Below are 16,692 nucleotides of genomic sequence, written 5' to 3' on the forward strand. Positions count from 1 at the left end.
CGGGTCAGTGGGGGGACCAAGATCAAGGATGTCCGTGAGATCATCCTGAACAAACTCCCCTGGGTGAGCCGACCATCCCAAGTACTCGGTGACCCGAGACATAAGGCGCTGGTACGAAGAATCGGCATGAGTGCCAGGCTCTGGCCTACAAAACTCCACCTCCGGAGAGGTGTCCAGTCCACTGGCATCATGCAGTGACTGCCTCAGGTCATCAAACTGGCTATGGCCCGAGAGAAACTTATCTGGCACCGTAACCGGATCCAAGCCTTCATCAGAGCCTTCATCACCCTCTGAAATGTACTCCAGGCGGTGAGAGGAAGACACCTGGGGACCAAAACTATGCCTGACCTTAGCCAGAGCCTTTCTAGGGGCTAACCCTGTACCACGGGCCCCTCCGACACCACCGCCTCGAAAGGCGTCGAGGGCGCTGAACGAGTCGGCGCCGGCGTCGAGAGAATCGGCGTCGAGAGAATCGGCATCGATGTCAGCTGCAGCGCCGCCAGCATCGACAGCGTTGACACAGGCCTCGAAGCCGAAGCTCTGAGCGTGTCTCTCGACGACCTAGGCACCGACAGCGTCGACGACCCCCTCGGAGGCGGAGCCTCGAGAGAGATCGTCGATGACCTCGGCGCCACAGGCGTCGACGTCTTCCTCGAAGACGGCACAGGATCACGCGGTCTCGAGCGCGTTGAGGACCGGGACCTGGAATGGGCATGGCGAGAACGGCTACCTTTGTCCGAGCGGGACGTCTCCCACGAGCCGTGCCGACCACTCGAGCCCAAATGTGTTCGAGTGGCGTCTCTCGACCGGTGCCGACCGACCCCACTCGGAGGCGCGGACGGACCGGTGCCCTGCGATTCAAGAATCGCTAACATCTGCTTACCGAAGGAAGCCCATTCCTCCGGTGTCGCCTGAATGGTGGGATAAGCGACCCGCCGATGGGCGGAGTCCTCGGAAGAGGACGGGGAAGGCGACCGATGCCGGCGCTTCCGGGAATGCCTCGAAGAGGCAGAGGAGTGGCGAGACCGACTCCTGGAAGGAGACCCACTGGACTTCCGACGACGCCGAGAGTCGCCTCTCGAGTCCTCCGTCGAAAGCCCCGTAGACCTCGACTTCCGGGGCTTAGACACCCGACCTACCGACAACTTCTTCTTGCGCTCCCACAAGGCCTTGGCCGTGAGCGACTGGCAGTCGACACAGTCGTCCGTATCGTGGGCCTCCCCGAGGCACCAGAGGCAGGCGTTGTGGGAGTCTGTGACCGACATCTTGGACCCACAGTCCCCGCATTTCTTGAAGCCCGGACGCGGGGTTGAAGACGAGGTAGACATCGTCACAAACAGGTTTTCACAAAAACCGAACAGGCTCCAAGAACCGAGAAGAATACAACAAACTCCAAAGAGTCAAGGCGTACCGAGATTCACGAAGCGAACATGTTTGCGGAAAAAAACGGAACTGAGGCTACGGGCTTTGTGTGTCCTACTTATCACATCGGGTGATGTCGGCCGTCGGAGGAGGTCCTCAGGGACGGCGCATCGACGTCGACGCAGGAGCCGAAAATGTTCCGAAGCAGCACAGCTGTGGACATTACCTGTCATAGATATGGAATACGTCGGAGGACCCAATCCCCTCGAAAATATATTTTCAAAATTGATATAGGTTGCAACAATATTGTTACCATCGAGATATATATATATATACACACATACATATACACACACACACACATTATTACATATACTACAATTTATTTACATTTTGATATTTACACAGTTGTGTGTATTCTCAAACAGCAACAGGAACCCTGTATTTGAACTTGATTTTGGTAAATGTCTTATAAAGGTGTTTGTGACAAATCACATGTAGATGGCGGCTTACAACTGAGCATTTAACCCACAAACAATATTGAGATACATATTGTTTATCACCATTCATCCCAAAAATATCAAAATGTTGGTCCATATCGCCCAGCCCTACTAGCTGTCATTCCACAAAGCACTTACCATTCACTGAAAATGTCCAAGAAACGCCACTCTCCTTCTACACAAATGGATCTCAAAACACAACGTTTTATAAAAGACACAGACCAGTGTCTGGCCAAGAAGCAGCAGCGACATTGCCACCATACAGGTGGCAAAACAATGCTAAATACATCCTTTAAAGACATCTTCTCAACCTCATGGTCAAATTCAACACAGTCAACAACAAAAGCACTTCTCCGTCATCTGGCCTCCCATGTGGGTTTCAACAAGATATGCTCTGTTCTAGTTTGCTTCCAAAATCTCTAACAGTTACAAGCCCATTATGTTGCGCACCAGTGGATCCCTTCAATTATTCAAAATGTGCAAAGTCTCTCCGGAATCCATTTGCTCCCCCGTTGTTTTCAATTCCAGCATTTAGCCACACGAGGAATTCTCAGCCAACCCCACCATCAGGATACTGTTATATGCAGAGACTACTCTACCTGAACATCAATAGTGTTGACATCCAGCAACAGAAAATCTACCTCTCCCCTATATATACTTAAATGCCAATTGCCCAACTTGGACTGAATAACACAAAAACCACATTCATCCCCTGGAACGCTTCAAAAAACATACAAGTCCACACTGCTGGCAAACCTCAAGCAGAAGAGCTTAACCCATCAGATTGCCCACAGTGCCAAACCACTTGGTGCACAAATAATGACTTCACCCAAAATGTTCACTTCTCCAATTATTCACAAATATCCTAGTACTAGCTTCCACTTCTGTGCAAGAGCACACCCTTTTATTACAGCCTCAGAAGTCAGAACGGTCATACAAGCTCCCTTTTCTATTCCACCTGGATGGTGGCAATAACATTGCCTCTGAAAACCATCCAGCATGCTGAAGCAACCCATTAAGGGCTTGAAGGAATCTGAACACATCATTCCCACCTTCAAGGTGCTGCATTGTCAGCCTGTCAAGGCTTGCAGCACCTTACAGCCTGAATCAGCCACAAAGCAGTGTCAACCAAAGCACCTCATACATGTCTGAAACCCCTAATTATCCAATGGAAAACACAACACATGAAGGCACAACTTTGCCAGAATGGAAATCAAGACATTAAAGAAGTAAAAAACAAGAACGGAAGTCTTTTCATGTGATAAGCAATAAGATAGACAATCTTATCACATTCTCTCATGTCCTTTTCATTTTAAGAAGACAATGAAAAATACTCAAGGAAAGCCTTTTAAATTTGCTGATCGTTCAGTACGGTCACCTCCCTCGATTAACATTCTGCCCAGCTCCTCGATTGTACTAAATAGGGTTCTGTTGCCTCTTCACCAAGTTTGCACTATAGAAATTCCGTAACATGCATAGATACGTAGGAAGGGTGAAAAACACAACTTTGTGCATAGTTCACCATACGACTTTGCAGCCTAGAAACTGACCGGATGACTGAGCTCTTCCTCTCAAAATAGTCTCTCAATCCTTCCATGGAGGTACATGCACCTTGGGGTAGAGCTCCACATAGACTAGGCTCACAGCTATGGAACGCAATCCATTTACTTCTATGCCTATAGATGGACTTCTTCAAATTCTGCAAAGGTCATCAAAATACATTTTTCCACCAAGCATATGCATCAGGCCCTCCAAAATAACTCCCAGGACAGCTGTCTTCAATGCACCATTAACTCTTGGACTCTTCCTCCATCAGCAGGCTGCAGGAGTTGAAAAGCTGTACATTTTTTATATAAAACTCAAAAATAAAATACATTTTAAATAACATTAATACCAGGTGCTTAGGCACAATTTAGTTGAAGTAAACCACAGCTGCCTCTCCCAGGATGCATTACTTTCTTAATTGAAATCTCAGGGCTGCAAAGCTTCGACTAAGCAAAATGGCATGGGCCCGGTTATACTATATAGGAATGTTCAAGGTGTCAGATTGGTGCTGTACGTATGTGACCAGTGGCTGCAGGTGAGTATTGCAGTGTGTGTGGGACCTGTGATGATAGAAGATATGTCACTGAATAGCTCTAGTGTACAACAAGCCATCTGTAATGAGCCCTATAGAGATATGGCACAGCAGTGAAAGCAGTTCCATTTTACATCATAAATATTATGGGATCATCACTTATGTCTGACCTGTCATGGAATTTTCGGACGTGCAAAGCTGCTCCCTCAGTTTCTCCACATCATCAGGATGGACCTGTTCATAGAGTGTGCTCCCAAACCACTCTGACTGGGGCTGGTTCAACACTGGCGTCACTGAATCGGAAACGTATATAACTCTTCCGGTCTCAGCCGCCACCACGAACAGGAAGCCATCGGCTGCCTCCAGAATCAGATGTTTCAGCTCCTAAGAAGCACAGCAATTAGAGAAAGTTACCAACACACACTGACCATATTGTAACACAAAAAGCTCTAAACGCACCAACTATTGTGATAGTACATACCCTAACAGCTCCCACTTTCATGACACTACACATCATAAAGGCCTCACTATGGTGATTCTGTACTCCCCAGTAACCCATCCTACCATGATGTTGCATGCCATACAACCCTCCTATAACATGGCTGTGCATGCTTCAGCTAACTCTGCTCTCCTGATGCTGCATGTTCTCACAGCCACTGCGGTCATGATGCTCCTTGGCATGCCTTGGCTATCATTACACTGCCTGGTCTAATCACCTTTGCTACCCAGATGTGTGTTTGAACTACCACTTTCAGTGTACCACTGCAGACTCTGATCAGTTTCTACTATTGTGATGCCTCCCCTTTTATGACACTGCATTTTATAGCTGGTTGTGGTGATGTACACACAAAAGCACCTCCTATCCAGATACATTATTCTACTATAGCACAGGAATCTGCTACCCTGATGCTGTATGGTATGGTGCAACAGCCACTTGTCTCATGTCACTGCATGCCCTGCCTCACCTATCATGGCACTCAATGCTCTAAACATCTTCTGCCATTGTAATATTGTGTATTCCAACAGCCTCTGTGCTAAATAAACAGTATGCATTCAGAAACGTCACTGCATTCATGACTTTGCACTCTGATTGCACTGCTCGGACTAGTGAGATGATGCATTCTCTACGGCCTCCACTAAGATGACCCTGCATGCTGTCTGAACACACGTCATGATGCTGCAGGCTCTACGGCCACTGCTATTGTGATTTATAAATCTCTTATGATGCTGCATGTTTTAACAGTCTCATCTAAAGTGACAATGTCTGTGCAGGCTCTGAAACAGCGGCACTATGTCCTCTCCGATTCTCTGATTTGCCCCTGCTACCATGAACCTGCAAGCACTGAATAGGCAGATCTTGTGGTAATACTGAATCATCTACCATATTATTCGAGGTAGGTGATATTCAAAGCACAAATCTAGCTAAAAAGCACTGGAGGGCTGCACAGTTAGAAAGGTTGAGATATAGAGGGGGCATGCTAGGAATGGGACCACATTTTTGTCAGTGTTGTGTCATCAACTGTCAGTGTAGCATTCTTTAAGAACAGTTTTTCAGTTCTTTCCTAAACTGGCGTTGGCTGCCATGTTTCACAGCATGGGAGAGTAGCAGGAGATTGGGCGCTTTCTAGTCTTTTTGCACTTCTTGGATTCCAGTCTGGAAAGAATGCTTTGGATACTAGTGTTACATTGGACTCAAGAGATAGTGAGTTTCTTGTTTGGGTATATTGGCGGCTTTAGCATGTGTGCTTTGCACATGATGCAGGCTGTACTGAAGTTGATGCAGGCTTGGAGGAGTAGTCAATGAAGTTGCTAGAGCATGGGGTGGACGTCAATGAATTTCGCCAGACCATTGATGAGTCAAGTTACAACTTGCTTGATAGCTTTCAGTGGAGCCAGGATTGCAGATGAAAATTCTGCAAGGATAGCTTGCAAGCATCCAGGTGGAAGAGTACCAATACATATATACCGGTTCGGTTCTGAAGTCTGAGGTGGGGATGAATAGCTTGATTCTGCAGAGGCGTGAGATATGGTGTCAGGTTGTCTATGTCTTCTTTACTATTTGTATTTTGAAGAGCATAACACAATTGGTGGAAAAGCAAAGGGATATTGAAGTGAGGCTAGTTATTTGTAGGGAGAAGTCATGGAGTTCCACCACTCTTAGCCAGTTCTAGATTTGCATGAGTTAGTTGGCACCCCAGAGTACAATCAGCTCTGTCTTCATTGCATTGGGTTTTAAGTGGACACCCAACATCCTTGCTTGAACGAGGGAGAGGCTGTGTGTCAGCTAGTGAATGTTGCTGACAGAGTTGGCCTTCAGGTAAAGCAGTGTGTAACCATTAAGTCTGTGGATTTTGATGGTTAGGTTAGCAGCAAATGCACCAGGGGCTCTATGAAGAGTTTGATGGTCAATTGGGGGTTCAGGGGATGTGGGTTGCTAGGTCATCAGGGAGAATGATAACTTATTTAACAAGGAGAGGACCAACCGAGTTTTCAGTACATTTACTAAGATGCCCTGAGTGAACAAGGCACTGATAATGTGGAGGAGAGGATGGAATGCATTTCCTGTGATGCTCTTTAAGGAGAATGATGGGATGACGTCATCCCTGTTGGTGGTATTTTTGTGACGTTTATGAGTTTTGCAAGCTCTTCTATTCTTATTTCCCGAATCCAACCATCTTGGTACATAAGGTGGGATGCCGAGGACATCAATGGTAATAAAGTGTTTTCAACATGACGATGGAGCTTGTCCATTTAGTCTGTGAAGAACTGGTTCACTGCACTGAATGGGTCTTTTCATTCAGGTATTGCAAGGACTGATGCATTGCATGGCAGCCTAGAAGTGGCCTGTGTTCTTGTTGACGACTTACTATGGTTGCTCTGCAGGGAGCGATTAGGCTGTGGTGAGGAGGGACCTGCTAGCTGAACTGAAGGATTTCAGAGGATCTATGGACCATTTAAATATCTTTTCCTATTTGCGGTTAGCACATTTGCTGTACAGCAATGAACACTATGGACAGCTCCTGCTATTGTAAGGTTGCACGTTATCTGAAAAGCCACTGGTAATGTGATGCTGTATGCCTGAAACTATTGGGCCGGTGCACGCTATAATCATTTCTGGTATGGTTTGTCTGCATGCCCTAACTACTACAACAGTCTGTACTACTGTGATACTGTATGCCATCATATTGCCTCCACGAAAAGCCACTTATGTTATGACACTACAGGTTTTCAACACTGCATTGACAACACGTCCTGCTATTAGCACACACTATGCTGTGGAGGAGTCTGGTATGAGGTTTGGCATTGAGGGGAGCTGGGAGTCATTTAGCTCCTGCTTGTGGCCTACAAGAACCTGGTTAGCTTGACACCAGCAGTTACTTTTGGCTCCCCAGACCAACTGATGACAAACAAACGCACCTATGTGAATTTAACTCTGTTGGGAAAATCTAAAAATAGTCAACAATGGGGCACACCTATACGACATATAAAGTATAAGGGTTCATAAATTGTGGACAAAATGATATGTTTGCACCTTATGTGGAAGTTAGATTTGTGGAACGTTATGTACTACCTCTTCGTTCCCCAATGGTAGCTTGTGGTTACTGGTTATTGATAGATACCAAGCCGCTGCTTTTAGCTCCTGCTTATTCAATCTTTTCCTGCTGCTATCATGATGCAGCCGATTGTCGGAGGTTATAGATGATGCGGCCCTGTAACGGCTCCTGGTACTGTGATACAGCACTTTCTTGCAACAGGCCCTACTGTTGATTTAGTGCATCTCCTCCACCCATACTAATGTCCTGAAGTTGAAAGATGTCTGGTGATTCCCCCTCGCATCTATGATGCTCTTCTTCACTTGTGCTATATAGGTACATGCTTCTTTAGCAAGAGAGCTGAAGAGGAGCAGAGCACAAATACAGCAATGAAGGAGCAGAGAATGGACAACAAAACAAAGGAACAGAGAAAGAATAGTGAGTGAACAGGAAATTTACAAAAAGTTAGCCGAGCATGCAGACAGAAAAAAAAGGAGGGAAAAGCAAGAAGTCACGATTGAGGGAGCGAGCACAGAATTGTGAGCTATGCAGCACATTTGCAGACGGCATACTAACTGGAGCTCCAGATGCTCTGGGGTGACTGCAGAAATACACAGTACACAGAGACAGGTTACAGAAACAGTGACTGAGAATAATGCAGACACAAATGTATATACAGATTTAGGGAAACAAGAAGAAAGACAGGAACTTCCTGACTAGGGGACAACAGATCTGTGCATGTACACACCAACCAGGGGTATAGATACATGGGTATACACAGACTACACACTAGCTTTGGGGCCGTCGGAAAGATGAGAAGGCACTTGAGAACACACAATGCCACGTGCAGTAACAGACAAATGCAGGCTCACACAGACTTGAGGCTTCAAATGTGTGCGTCCGGGGGGCAGGGGGAGACTGACTAGGACAGCTGCTAACCTGAATTGAATGAGAGATATATGTATGCACAGCCACAATGACAGAGTGCTATCTTCTGAAACGTGCATTCATACACAACTTTGGGGGATAATGCCTTGAAAAGGCAGAATCAGAGGAAGCCGAGTAGCCCAACAAAGATTGTAGCTTCCCCACCTTACCAACACATCTTGGAGGTTATAGCTCAGTCAAAATGGTGAAATGTCACATGCTTGTACATGCAGCTCGACTACATTCTCTGGAGCCGCCTTAATACTGCCTCCATGGCGACAACATCCATTGGAGCATTTTCTAGCCAGCTTTCATTTCACTATCCATTTAAAAGGAAATTGTTAAACTTCTGACCCTAAAGAAGTGTACCCCATTTTCTGCACATTAGTGTGACACAGCCCTACAAGTTGAAAGCTGCAAGCTAGGGTGCATTCCCTTACAACCTTTGGATTGGCCTGATGTTTCATCAAGAGACTGGGCCACCCATTGTTGTCTTATCATAAGAGGTACACAGTCTAAAGACAAACCATACTACTACTTCAACAATGTTGTTTTCCCAGCCATCCGTTACTAAGAGAGGCCCAGATCAATTATCATTGCCCAAATGTTTTTAATGGGAATTTTGAAACGTTCAGAAAGTGTTATTTGCATTTCATGTAGTGCCGTTGTACTTGTTCTTCTACTGACACCAGCAACAATTATTAGTCTGGGGGTCAGACATTAAATGCATTACACATTTTTTACTCTTTATATTTACCAGTAAAATTACGGGACATGCTACAGCTTTGGCCTTGTTCTATGCTTCAAAAGACACCTAGCATGTCACGAGATGTTAACATTTAACTGCAAAGCTAATGGGATTAATCCAAAGTGCTACCCTTAAATGAAAGGAAGAATTGTCCTAAAATAATTGGCAGGCACCTGCAGGCGATTAGTGAAGATTAGTGTTAATATTAATCAACGAACACATGACTGCCAAAGAAAGATCAGAGAGGACCGGAGCCATAGGAAGCACAGTGCCCCATGAATAACGTATTCACATGTAATTCATCTAGTGAAGCAAGGCAAACATGAGCTGCTAAAGGACACTAATCGACTGAAAACACAGCCAGAAAACCTGAGGAATTAAAATGGTTTGCCATCCTTTTGGCAGAGATGCACATTTTCTGTAAAGACTACTCTATACGACAGTTCCTTTTAGCCAAGTCAGGAAACATCAATACTCAGCATTAAGTAATGAGACAAAAGTGGGATCAGAAGGGGGACAAGAAACGGGAGGTTGTGGGTTGTCCGGAAGAGGTCAGAAGAGTAGGTGGTAGACCAAGAGACCAGAACGCGGTAGGATGGTGGACGGAAGCAATTTGGAGAGAAGTTGAGGTATTGGTTGGTGAGAGCAAGTGGTACTGTGTTGCGAGTGTGTCCAAAAGAGGGGTGAGTGAGAATATTAGTGGAAGTGTAGGGAGTGAGTGGAAGTTGAATGAGGGAGTGAAAGAAGGGTGACGGAGTAGGAGGGGTGTAGTAGTAGTGGTGTGGAGTGGGAAAAAGTGTATTATAAGGGAGAGCAGTGTAGAGTGGGGAGAGTCCTGGTAGTGTGGAGAGGGGAGATTAGTAAAGGTATGGAGACGGGAGAAGAGTAGTAGTGGTGTGTAGAGGAGAGAGTAGTTCTTTTGAGGAGAGAGAGCGTGGTAGGGAGTAGGAGGTCAGAGGTAGAAAATAGAGAGAACAACACTGGGGAGTAGAAGTGTAAGATCGAGAGAGGGGAAATGGCGAGCAACAGAGAGAGTGGGGCATGTGACTGAAATGCACAACCTTACAACCCCTTCTAAGTAACATTGACAGCAGTGTACATCCAGCCTAGGAGGGAGATTAGACAGATAAGGCAATTGCCTTTAGGCCCTCACTGACCGCAAGAGAGAATTTAGGCAGCCAATCAATAAGCTCTAGTAGCTAACCTGGCCAGTATAGATGCCTGGGTTAGGGAGGAAACTGCTTCTTATGGACAAGAGTGTGAGGGACAGCCCTTAGCGACCTACCAAAAATGCAAACCTAAACCCTTGACCCATCTTTGGGAGTTGGCGCATTCTTTGGGCCATCTGTGAGAACTTGCGAACATCAAGCAATTGTTTGGATTGAACATTGGTCATCAAGAGGAGTTTTCCTCTTCAGGATAGGATAAAACAAATCCAGTAAAGGAGCAAACAGATCACCTTTCACATTATGTTGAAGAGGTTCACCTCATGTATGCAGTGTAGAATGGCAGTGCTCTTTTCCTAGTGTGATGAGGATATTCATTGAATTCTTACACACTTGGAACAGGGGTCTGGAAAGATGTGTACCATGTCTGCATGTGTGATCATCTACCCAGCTCAAGACTTAAGCATGAACAAGGTGTGCCGTGTAGGATAGTATCTCAGTTATTAAGTGTGCAGCAGTTCTATCTGGCCTACTGAAAGAAAAGAGAGGGTGCCAATAGATCACTGCAGATCTCTGGTCCCACACTACTTCAGCTAGGTTGTTTCTAATAAAGTAAGATGAGTGCATCTTTTACCAGCTACTTATCTGCTCCCACTGTCAGCTGTTCCAACTGTCTATAAGGTGTCAGACTGGGGCTTGGACTATGCGTCTGATCCCGCAGACTTTAGCTGTGGGATGCAAAGGGATCATGTAAATGGAAATAAAGGAAGCTACCTTGCTGCTGTTTTCATAGGGAATCCTACTTAAAGGCCACTTATGTAGGGCCTGGCCATGCCAGTTAAGGCCGGGAAGTTGAGGCTCTGTTTGTCAATTTAGATCATGCAGCCTATGTCCGTTTATCATACGTTTGCTATCTGTTTGTGTTACGGCCCGTTCGCGAAGGTGGTCTTTCCTGCGCCGGTGGGGGTTCATGCCGTCTAGTCATGCTGTTTCCCCCAAGATGGCGTCACGGAATCAAATGTAAGGTCTAGATCCCTTCCCATCCACTGAGGAAACTCCGACTTGTGATTTGATCATGGTACTTAAACCGACGGAAGGGGAGACTCAGCGCGTTGCTACTGTTGTTGGTGGTCACGCTCCGTAAGTCATCTCATAGGGAAACTCCTGGATTTTAGTATCCAAATGGGTTCTAAGCTTTTATCTTCTTACTACACTGAATACTGTTTCTCTTTACTCCTTTCTCTCCCGTAGACTGGCTGCTGCCAATCACCTTCACTCTATAGAGTCAAGATCTGTTCGCCTCAGACCTGCTTACATTCCGTAGGTTCCATTGCCTCCTAAGTAGATTTACATTTCAGCACAAGGAAAACACATTTCCAAACTTACCTCTTATTGTTTCACTCTCATATCAATTCATTAGGAAATCCCGAACTACATCTCCCATCATTCATCACTGGAATCTCGCTCTCTCACCCCCTTTCCTTCTCTCAGACTGGGTAGGTGGAATCAAACCCCTTTACATTTTGTTACAATCCGTCTTTTCGATTGCACCACTGACCTTGTTTCTCTTCCTTTCCTAAAGTCACCTCCGGTCCCGAACTGCTCCACAAACCCGCTTCCGGGAAACGTCATCACGACCCGTGAGCGGCAGGAAAGCTTCCTGAGGAAATTTGCTTGCTGATTGTTTTCCACACCAAGGCTGCTGTTGAGGTCTTGTCACGTCCATTAATCCAGCGCTCCCTTCGTAAAGGGTTTCCCTGAGGCATCCTCCATTAGCCGAGTTGGAGGCTACTGGACGGTGTAACAGGAGAATTCTTGCTAGCCTCATTTCTTGATTGAAGACAAGGTAGGAATTTTCCATATTGTTATGTTGTGGTGAAGAGAACCTGAGTGAATTGTTACAAGTTCACCGTTACAATGAGCCTGATATTTAACAGTTTGCCATTATTAGCCATAGATCTCGTTGCTAAGGTATTAAGCATAGCAGTGGAGCTGCTACTGTAGGCTTGGTTCAAAGCCTGCATAGGTGTCGTATTTCTTACCTGGATGAAGCCTTTTACAGCATCCATGTTCAATATATCCTGGAGGATTTCACCTTGTCCTTCCTTGGATCCTGTAAAGCACGCTCACCTTTCCACTAATATCCTTTGTATTATACTTACTGTTTCCTACCATTTCCTTCCTCCTACTCATGTTGGACAATTACCTTTCTTCTAAAACTTCTTATAATAAAACAAAACATTGTCTGTTTCTGTATGTTTCTCTCCTACTTATATCATTTAGACCTAAGTTACTTTCAATAGACCTTTTATTTGGCTCTTTTTCTTCTCTTTACTCAGCAAACATTAATATGGACAAGGTAATCACCAGGAAAGAAATGCCATACTGAATGATATGGTTATTCAAATGTGGTCCATCCTGTGTCCTCACTCCTAATCATAGGAATATTGTGTACTTAATCATTGCTCAGACAAATAAGTTATCCTGCTCCCGCCCTTCATGCATTGATTGAACTGATTATTGTTGATTTCAGTCTCATTTTCTCAGCAGCTCCAGTCCTAATAATTTAGTCAGGTCTAAAACTCTCACACGTTCATTTAGAAACGTTATACAGGCGTGTCTCTATTAAATTAGGCTCTGCCTTTCTTTTCTTAACTTTGCGCTTGTGATACAGTAATCTTAAAACAGTCAGTTCCTTCTCTTTTGCTAATGATATTGCGCGTAGGAGTTCCTCCATCTCTCATGCTAGACTTTCCACTACTTGGTATACTGCTGGCCTTAGAGTCAAGGGGTACTTCATTTGGCAGTTAGAACAAGCTTGGCATAAGGTTTCACTGGTATCAATTTAGCAGCCAAATACTATAACAAGTAACCCACCAAAGAACAAGTAGTTTTAAAGAAAATCTTAAATTTCTCTGCTATTATTAAACTGTGCCGTTTCCAGTTATTAAGTATGGTTGAAATCCACTAATAACCCCATTGCTTGCTCATTCTGTGCCCATTGTTTGTTCCACTAATCAGCTCTCCTTGACTAAAACTGATAAGTCCCACTTGCACAAACTCACAAAACTCCTAACATTTTTTAAATGCCTTCTTTCCGTAATAAGTTAACGCTTTGCTTTGTCTGGACGTTTCCACCATTGGTCTTCTCAGAAATCCACTACTTTCTTGGATGCATGTCTCACTGCTTCCAGATTCAAAGCATCCCCCTAGCTGCTTTTTTATTTTGGACTAGAATTAAGTATGCCTTCATGACTTCGGGCATCTTCCCTCACTGTTTAAAAATTGGAGCAAGTCCTACCGTTGCTTAAAAAAGCAACCATAAGATCCCGCTGTCATCACAAATGCTCAAACTTGTACAACTCTTGATTTTATAAGCAAGCTCATTGAAAGGTGTGCAGCCATTTAACTTAAATGGACTTTGTAAAATCACCTTCTAGACACTAATCCGTTTGGGTCCATCTGTAGTACCAAGAAGACTAGGCACCAGGGTGATGATGAAGCTGTGAGTATTCTGTACAGTGATTATGCTGGTTTGCGTGTACTGCTTTATCTCCCAGCGGTAGACAATGTGGTAGTCCTGTATTATTTCCGAGATATACCAATGTGGATTGTGGGCTACATCCTGAAATGAATGCAATCTGTTCCCAAAGGGAGACCCTAGGTTTTAAGATAAAATAATGCTGGTTGAATCCTGTACTGGTGCAGTGTGAGATTACCTAGGGTTTATTCGATCAGCCACCTTATTTTAAATCTACATGGAACCGTCACTGAGTGGTACAAACCTTTGTTCTTTCCAGACGTGATATGTTGGTAATTCTATTTTATCCAGCCTTCTGGCTCCTTCACGCCCTACTCTCAAGGTAATCTTTCATGAAGATGCAGGTATAATTTTGGGGTTTAGTAAGCTTGGTCACTTTTGCCCTATTTTGTTACATCCACACTTTTTGGTTTTAGTTGAAACATAACTGCACTGCTAACTAGCCACTTGTTCTAAAGCAGCATAAATATATGGCTAAAAATGAGCAGGGTATCTTATTCCCCCCCAAAATGTTCCTTCAGTCTGAGACTGCAATCTCCAAAATGAAAGCTAGTCAAAACAGCTAATGACTTCTTTCGGTATCCAGTTGCCTTTGGAATTACTTCGAGATCTCAGTCTCCTTTGAAACCTTCTCTCCTTTCGCTGTGCCCTCAAGGTTTACTTATTTTAATAAGCGTTTGTAACCCACTTATTTTCTTTGAATGCCTCGATTGGGTTTCCCATCCCTTTCCCATTCTGTCATTTTATTTCAGAATTCGATTTTTATGTAATGGTTGGTTATTCTCTCCTGTTAGTATTGAAACAACACTTTCTAACTTTAAAATTGATGCATTGTTTTATTGTATATTTATGAGTCTTTTATAAACCCTTGGTGACACCCCCAATACACTTTAGGGTCATGTGTTAGCAATAATTAGCGTGTCAATAAATAGATTAAATAAATGTACCCTCTATGGGAATAAATCTTTATGGCGATATAAGCCAGATATCTCCTCAAAGCGCCGAAAATATATTCTGGAACAGTATTTCTGTTCACAATTAAGTTTTCCCTTTGAGAACGCTCATTTTTTAGCAATAGCTGCCTGCAATGCACTAGAGAAAAATCATTCCAAGTTGAAAGAATGACATGAGGCAATGAAGGGAAGCAGAACAGTTCACAGTGACCATGCAAAAGTAGTGATGGGAAATGGAGACTGGGATAGATGGTGAATCGCATTTTCTCCCCAGGTTACTACATGGGCTAAAGTTTCCCATAAAGGGCAAGCTGAAGCACATTCCTCTGCGACACAGCAAGACAAGCTTACATGTTGTTCAGACTGTGTGATCCCACTCTAGTTGCTGTAAAGGTTTGGGGTCAGGTTAGGGAAATGGATGTTAGAGGGAGAGTCCCTACACAAGAGGGTCACAAAGCACCATTACAGCATGGAACACCACCATGTCCACCCCTACTCTAGCTGTATGTAGCCATTCACTTACCTGAAAAGTGCTATGCTACTAATCATCTAGATTTGGGATCTAAAAACCACAATACATGCACATATGCACCCTCTGAAAGATGGACCTGGGAAAGCAATGCCTCTAGGTTAGGAGATGCAAAAGCACACAGGCACCTTAAGGAAGAAATCCCCTGAATTGGAGAGAAGAGAGAAATAAAGGGCATGAAGAATACAGGTGAAAGTGAAAAAACATGCTTTTGACATCCCTGGACTTAAGATGCAGGTACATAAACCACTAAGGTTTAAAAATAGTTAAGGGGAAACCAGACAAGCATGACCAAGAAACCATTAGATGAGAGAAGGTGAAAAGAAACCACTGCAGGGTGGAGGCGGTGAAGACAAACGCATGCAGAAACCCCTGAGAATAGCTAGAATCCTCTGCCCTGGGGTTACAAGAGAAAATACCAGCGAGGGAAAGAAGGAACATATGAAGAATTGAAGTAAGGGGATCACCTATGCACCTCTGCGGATTAAAGAAGACAAATGTTACCTTTTTGTTTCACCTGTAGGAATAGAACGTTGACACCTTCTGTTTGAGAAGGATAGACAATCCTGGTCTGTAAATAGAAATGATTGTCACTGGCAAGCATGACTGTGGCATTTCTCTTTCACTTTGCCATAAGTACCTTTTCCCAGTACCAGTAAATAATAGAAATAAATACCCCAGTTTGATCAGACAGTCTTCATTTTCTAGTGAAACAGCAATGCAACTGGTACTGACTGGAAATCCCAGTCTGCGTCATTCTCTTGACGTTTCTGCAAAGGGCATTAAGCACGAAAGACAGGTTTCCAAACCTTCACTAATGTGTGTCAAAACATTGCCAAAAGCAGCCTGCGTCAAACAAAAATCTTTCAGTCTTGGCTGAAAACATTTACCATACCCTCTGAAAACACTGGCTGGTCTTAAAGAAGTTCAGGCTCTCCTTACATACCAATGTTAGGGCTGTCCCTTTCAATGGGTGGTTGGTTAAACCAAACCATCAGGACTTGTCTAGCCACGATCAAGAAGAGAAAATCAGAAGTATAGAGGGAAGGGTGTATTGAACGGTCTGCATAAACGGAAAGGCAGTTTATGGCAGTGCATGGGGTATAGAGACTTCGTGAAGAATCATTAGAATTTAGTAAAGCATGCATGAAATGATTACATGCAAAGGCACGTATTTACAAAATCGGACCTATGCAGGCTTTACACAAGTCCAGGCACGACTACTATGGTGATGATGCGGGCAGTTTAAAAGCATTTAAACCTAACACAACATCACTTTGCCATTTTAATGATTGAAAAGCTTTTTTCTAAATGGAACTTGGTTATTCTGAATTTTCTGTAATGAACTTTGGGCTC

General features: G+C 44.3%; 1 protein-coding gene across 5 annotated transcripts in view; it reads right to left on the reverse strand.

Annotated features, from left to right (window-relative positions):
• Positions 1–16,692, reverse strand: part of ARNT2 (aryl hydrocarbon receptor nuclear translocator 2) — an 861,066-nt gene that overhangs the window by 535,093 nt on the left and 309,281 nt on the right. For all 5 annotated transcript variants that reach the window (XM_069624174.1, XM_069624173.1, XM_069624172.1 and 2 more), the window contains one exon: positions 4,110–4,323. In XM_069624174.1, coding sequence (XP_069480275.1) covers positions 4,110–4,323 — 214 coding nt within the window. The remainder of the gene's footprint in view (positions 1–4,109; positions 4,324–16,692) is intronic.

The sequence above is a fragment of the Ambystoma mexicanum genome, chromosome 11 (assembly GCF_040938575.1).
Source record: "Ambystoma mexicanum isolate Mex_15411 chromosome 11, UKY_AmexF1_1, whole genome shotgun sequence".
Taxonomy (NCBI): domain Eukaryota; kingdom Metazoa; phylum Chordata; class Amphibia; order Caudata; family Ambystomatidae; genus Ambystoma; species Ambystoma mexicanum.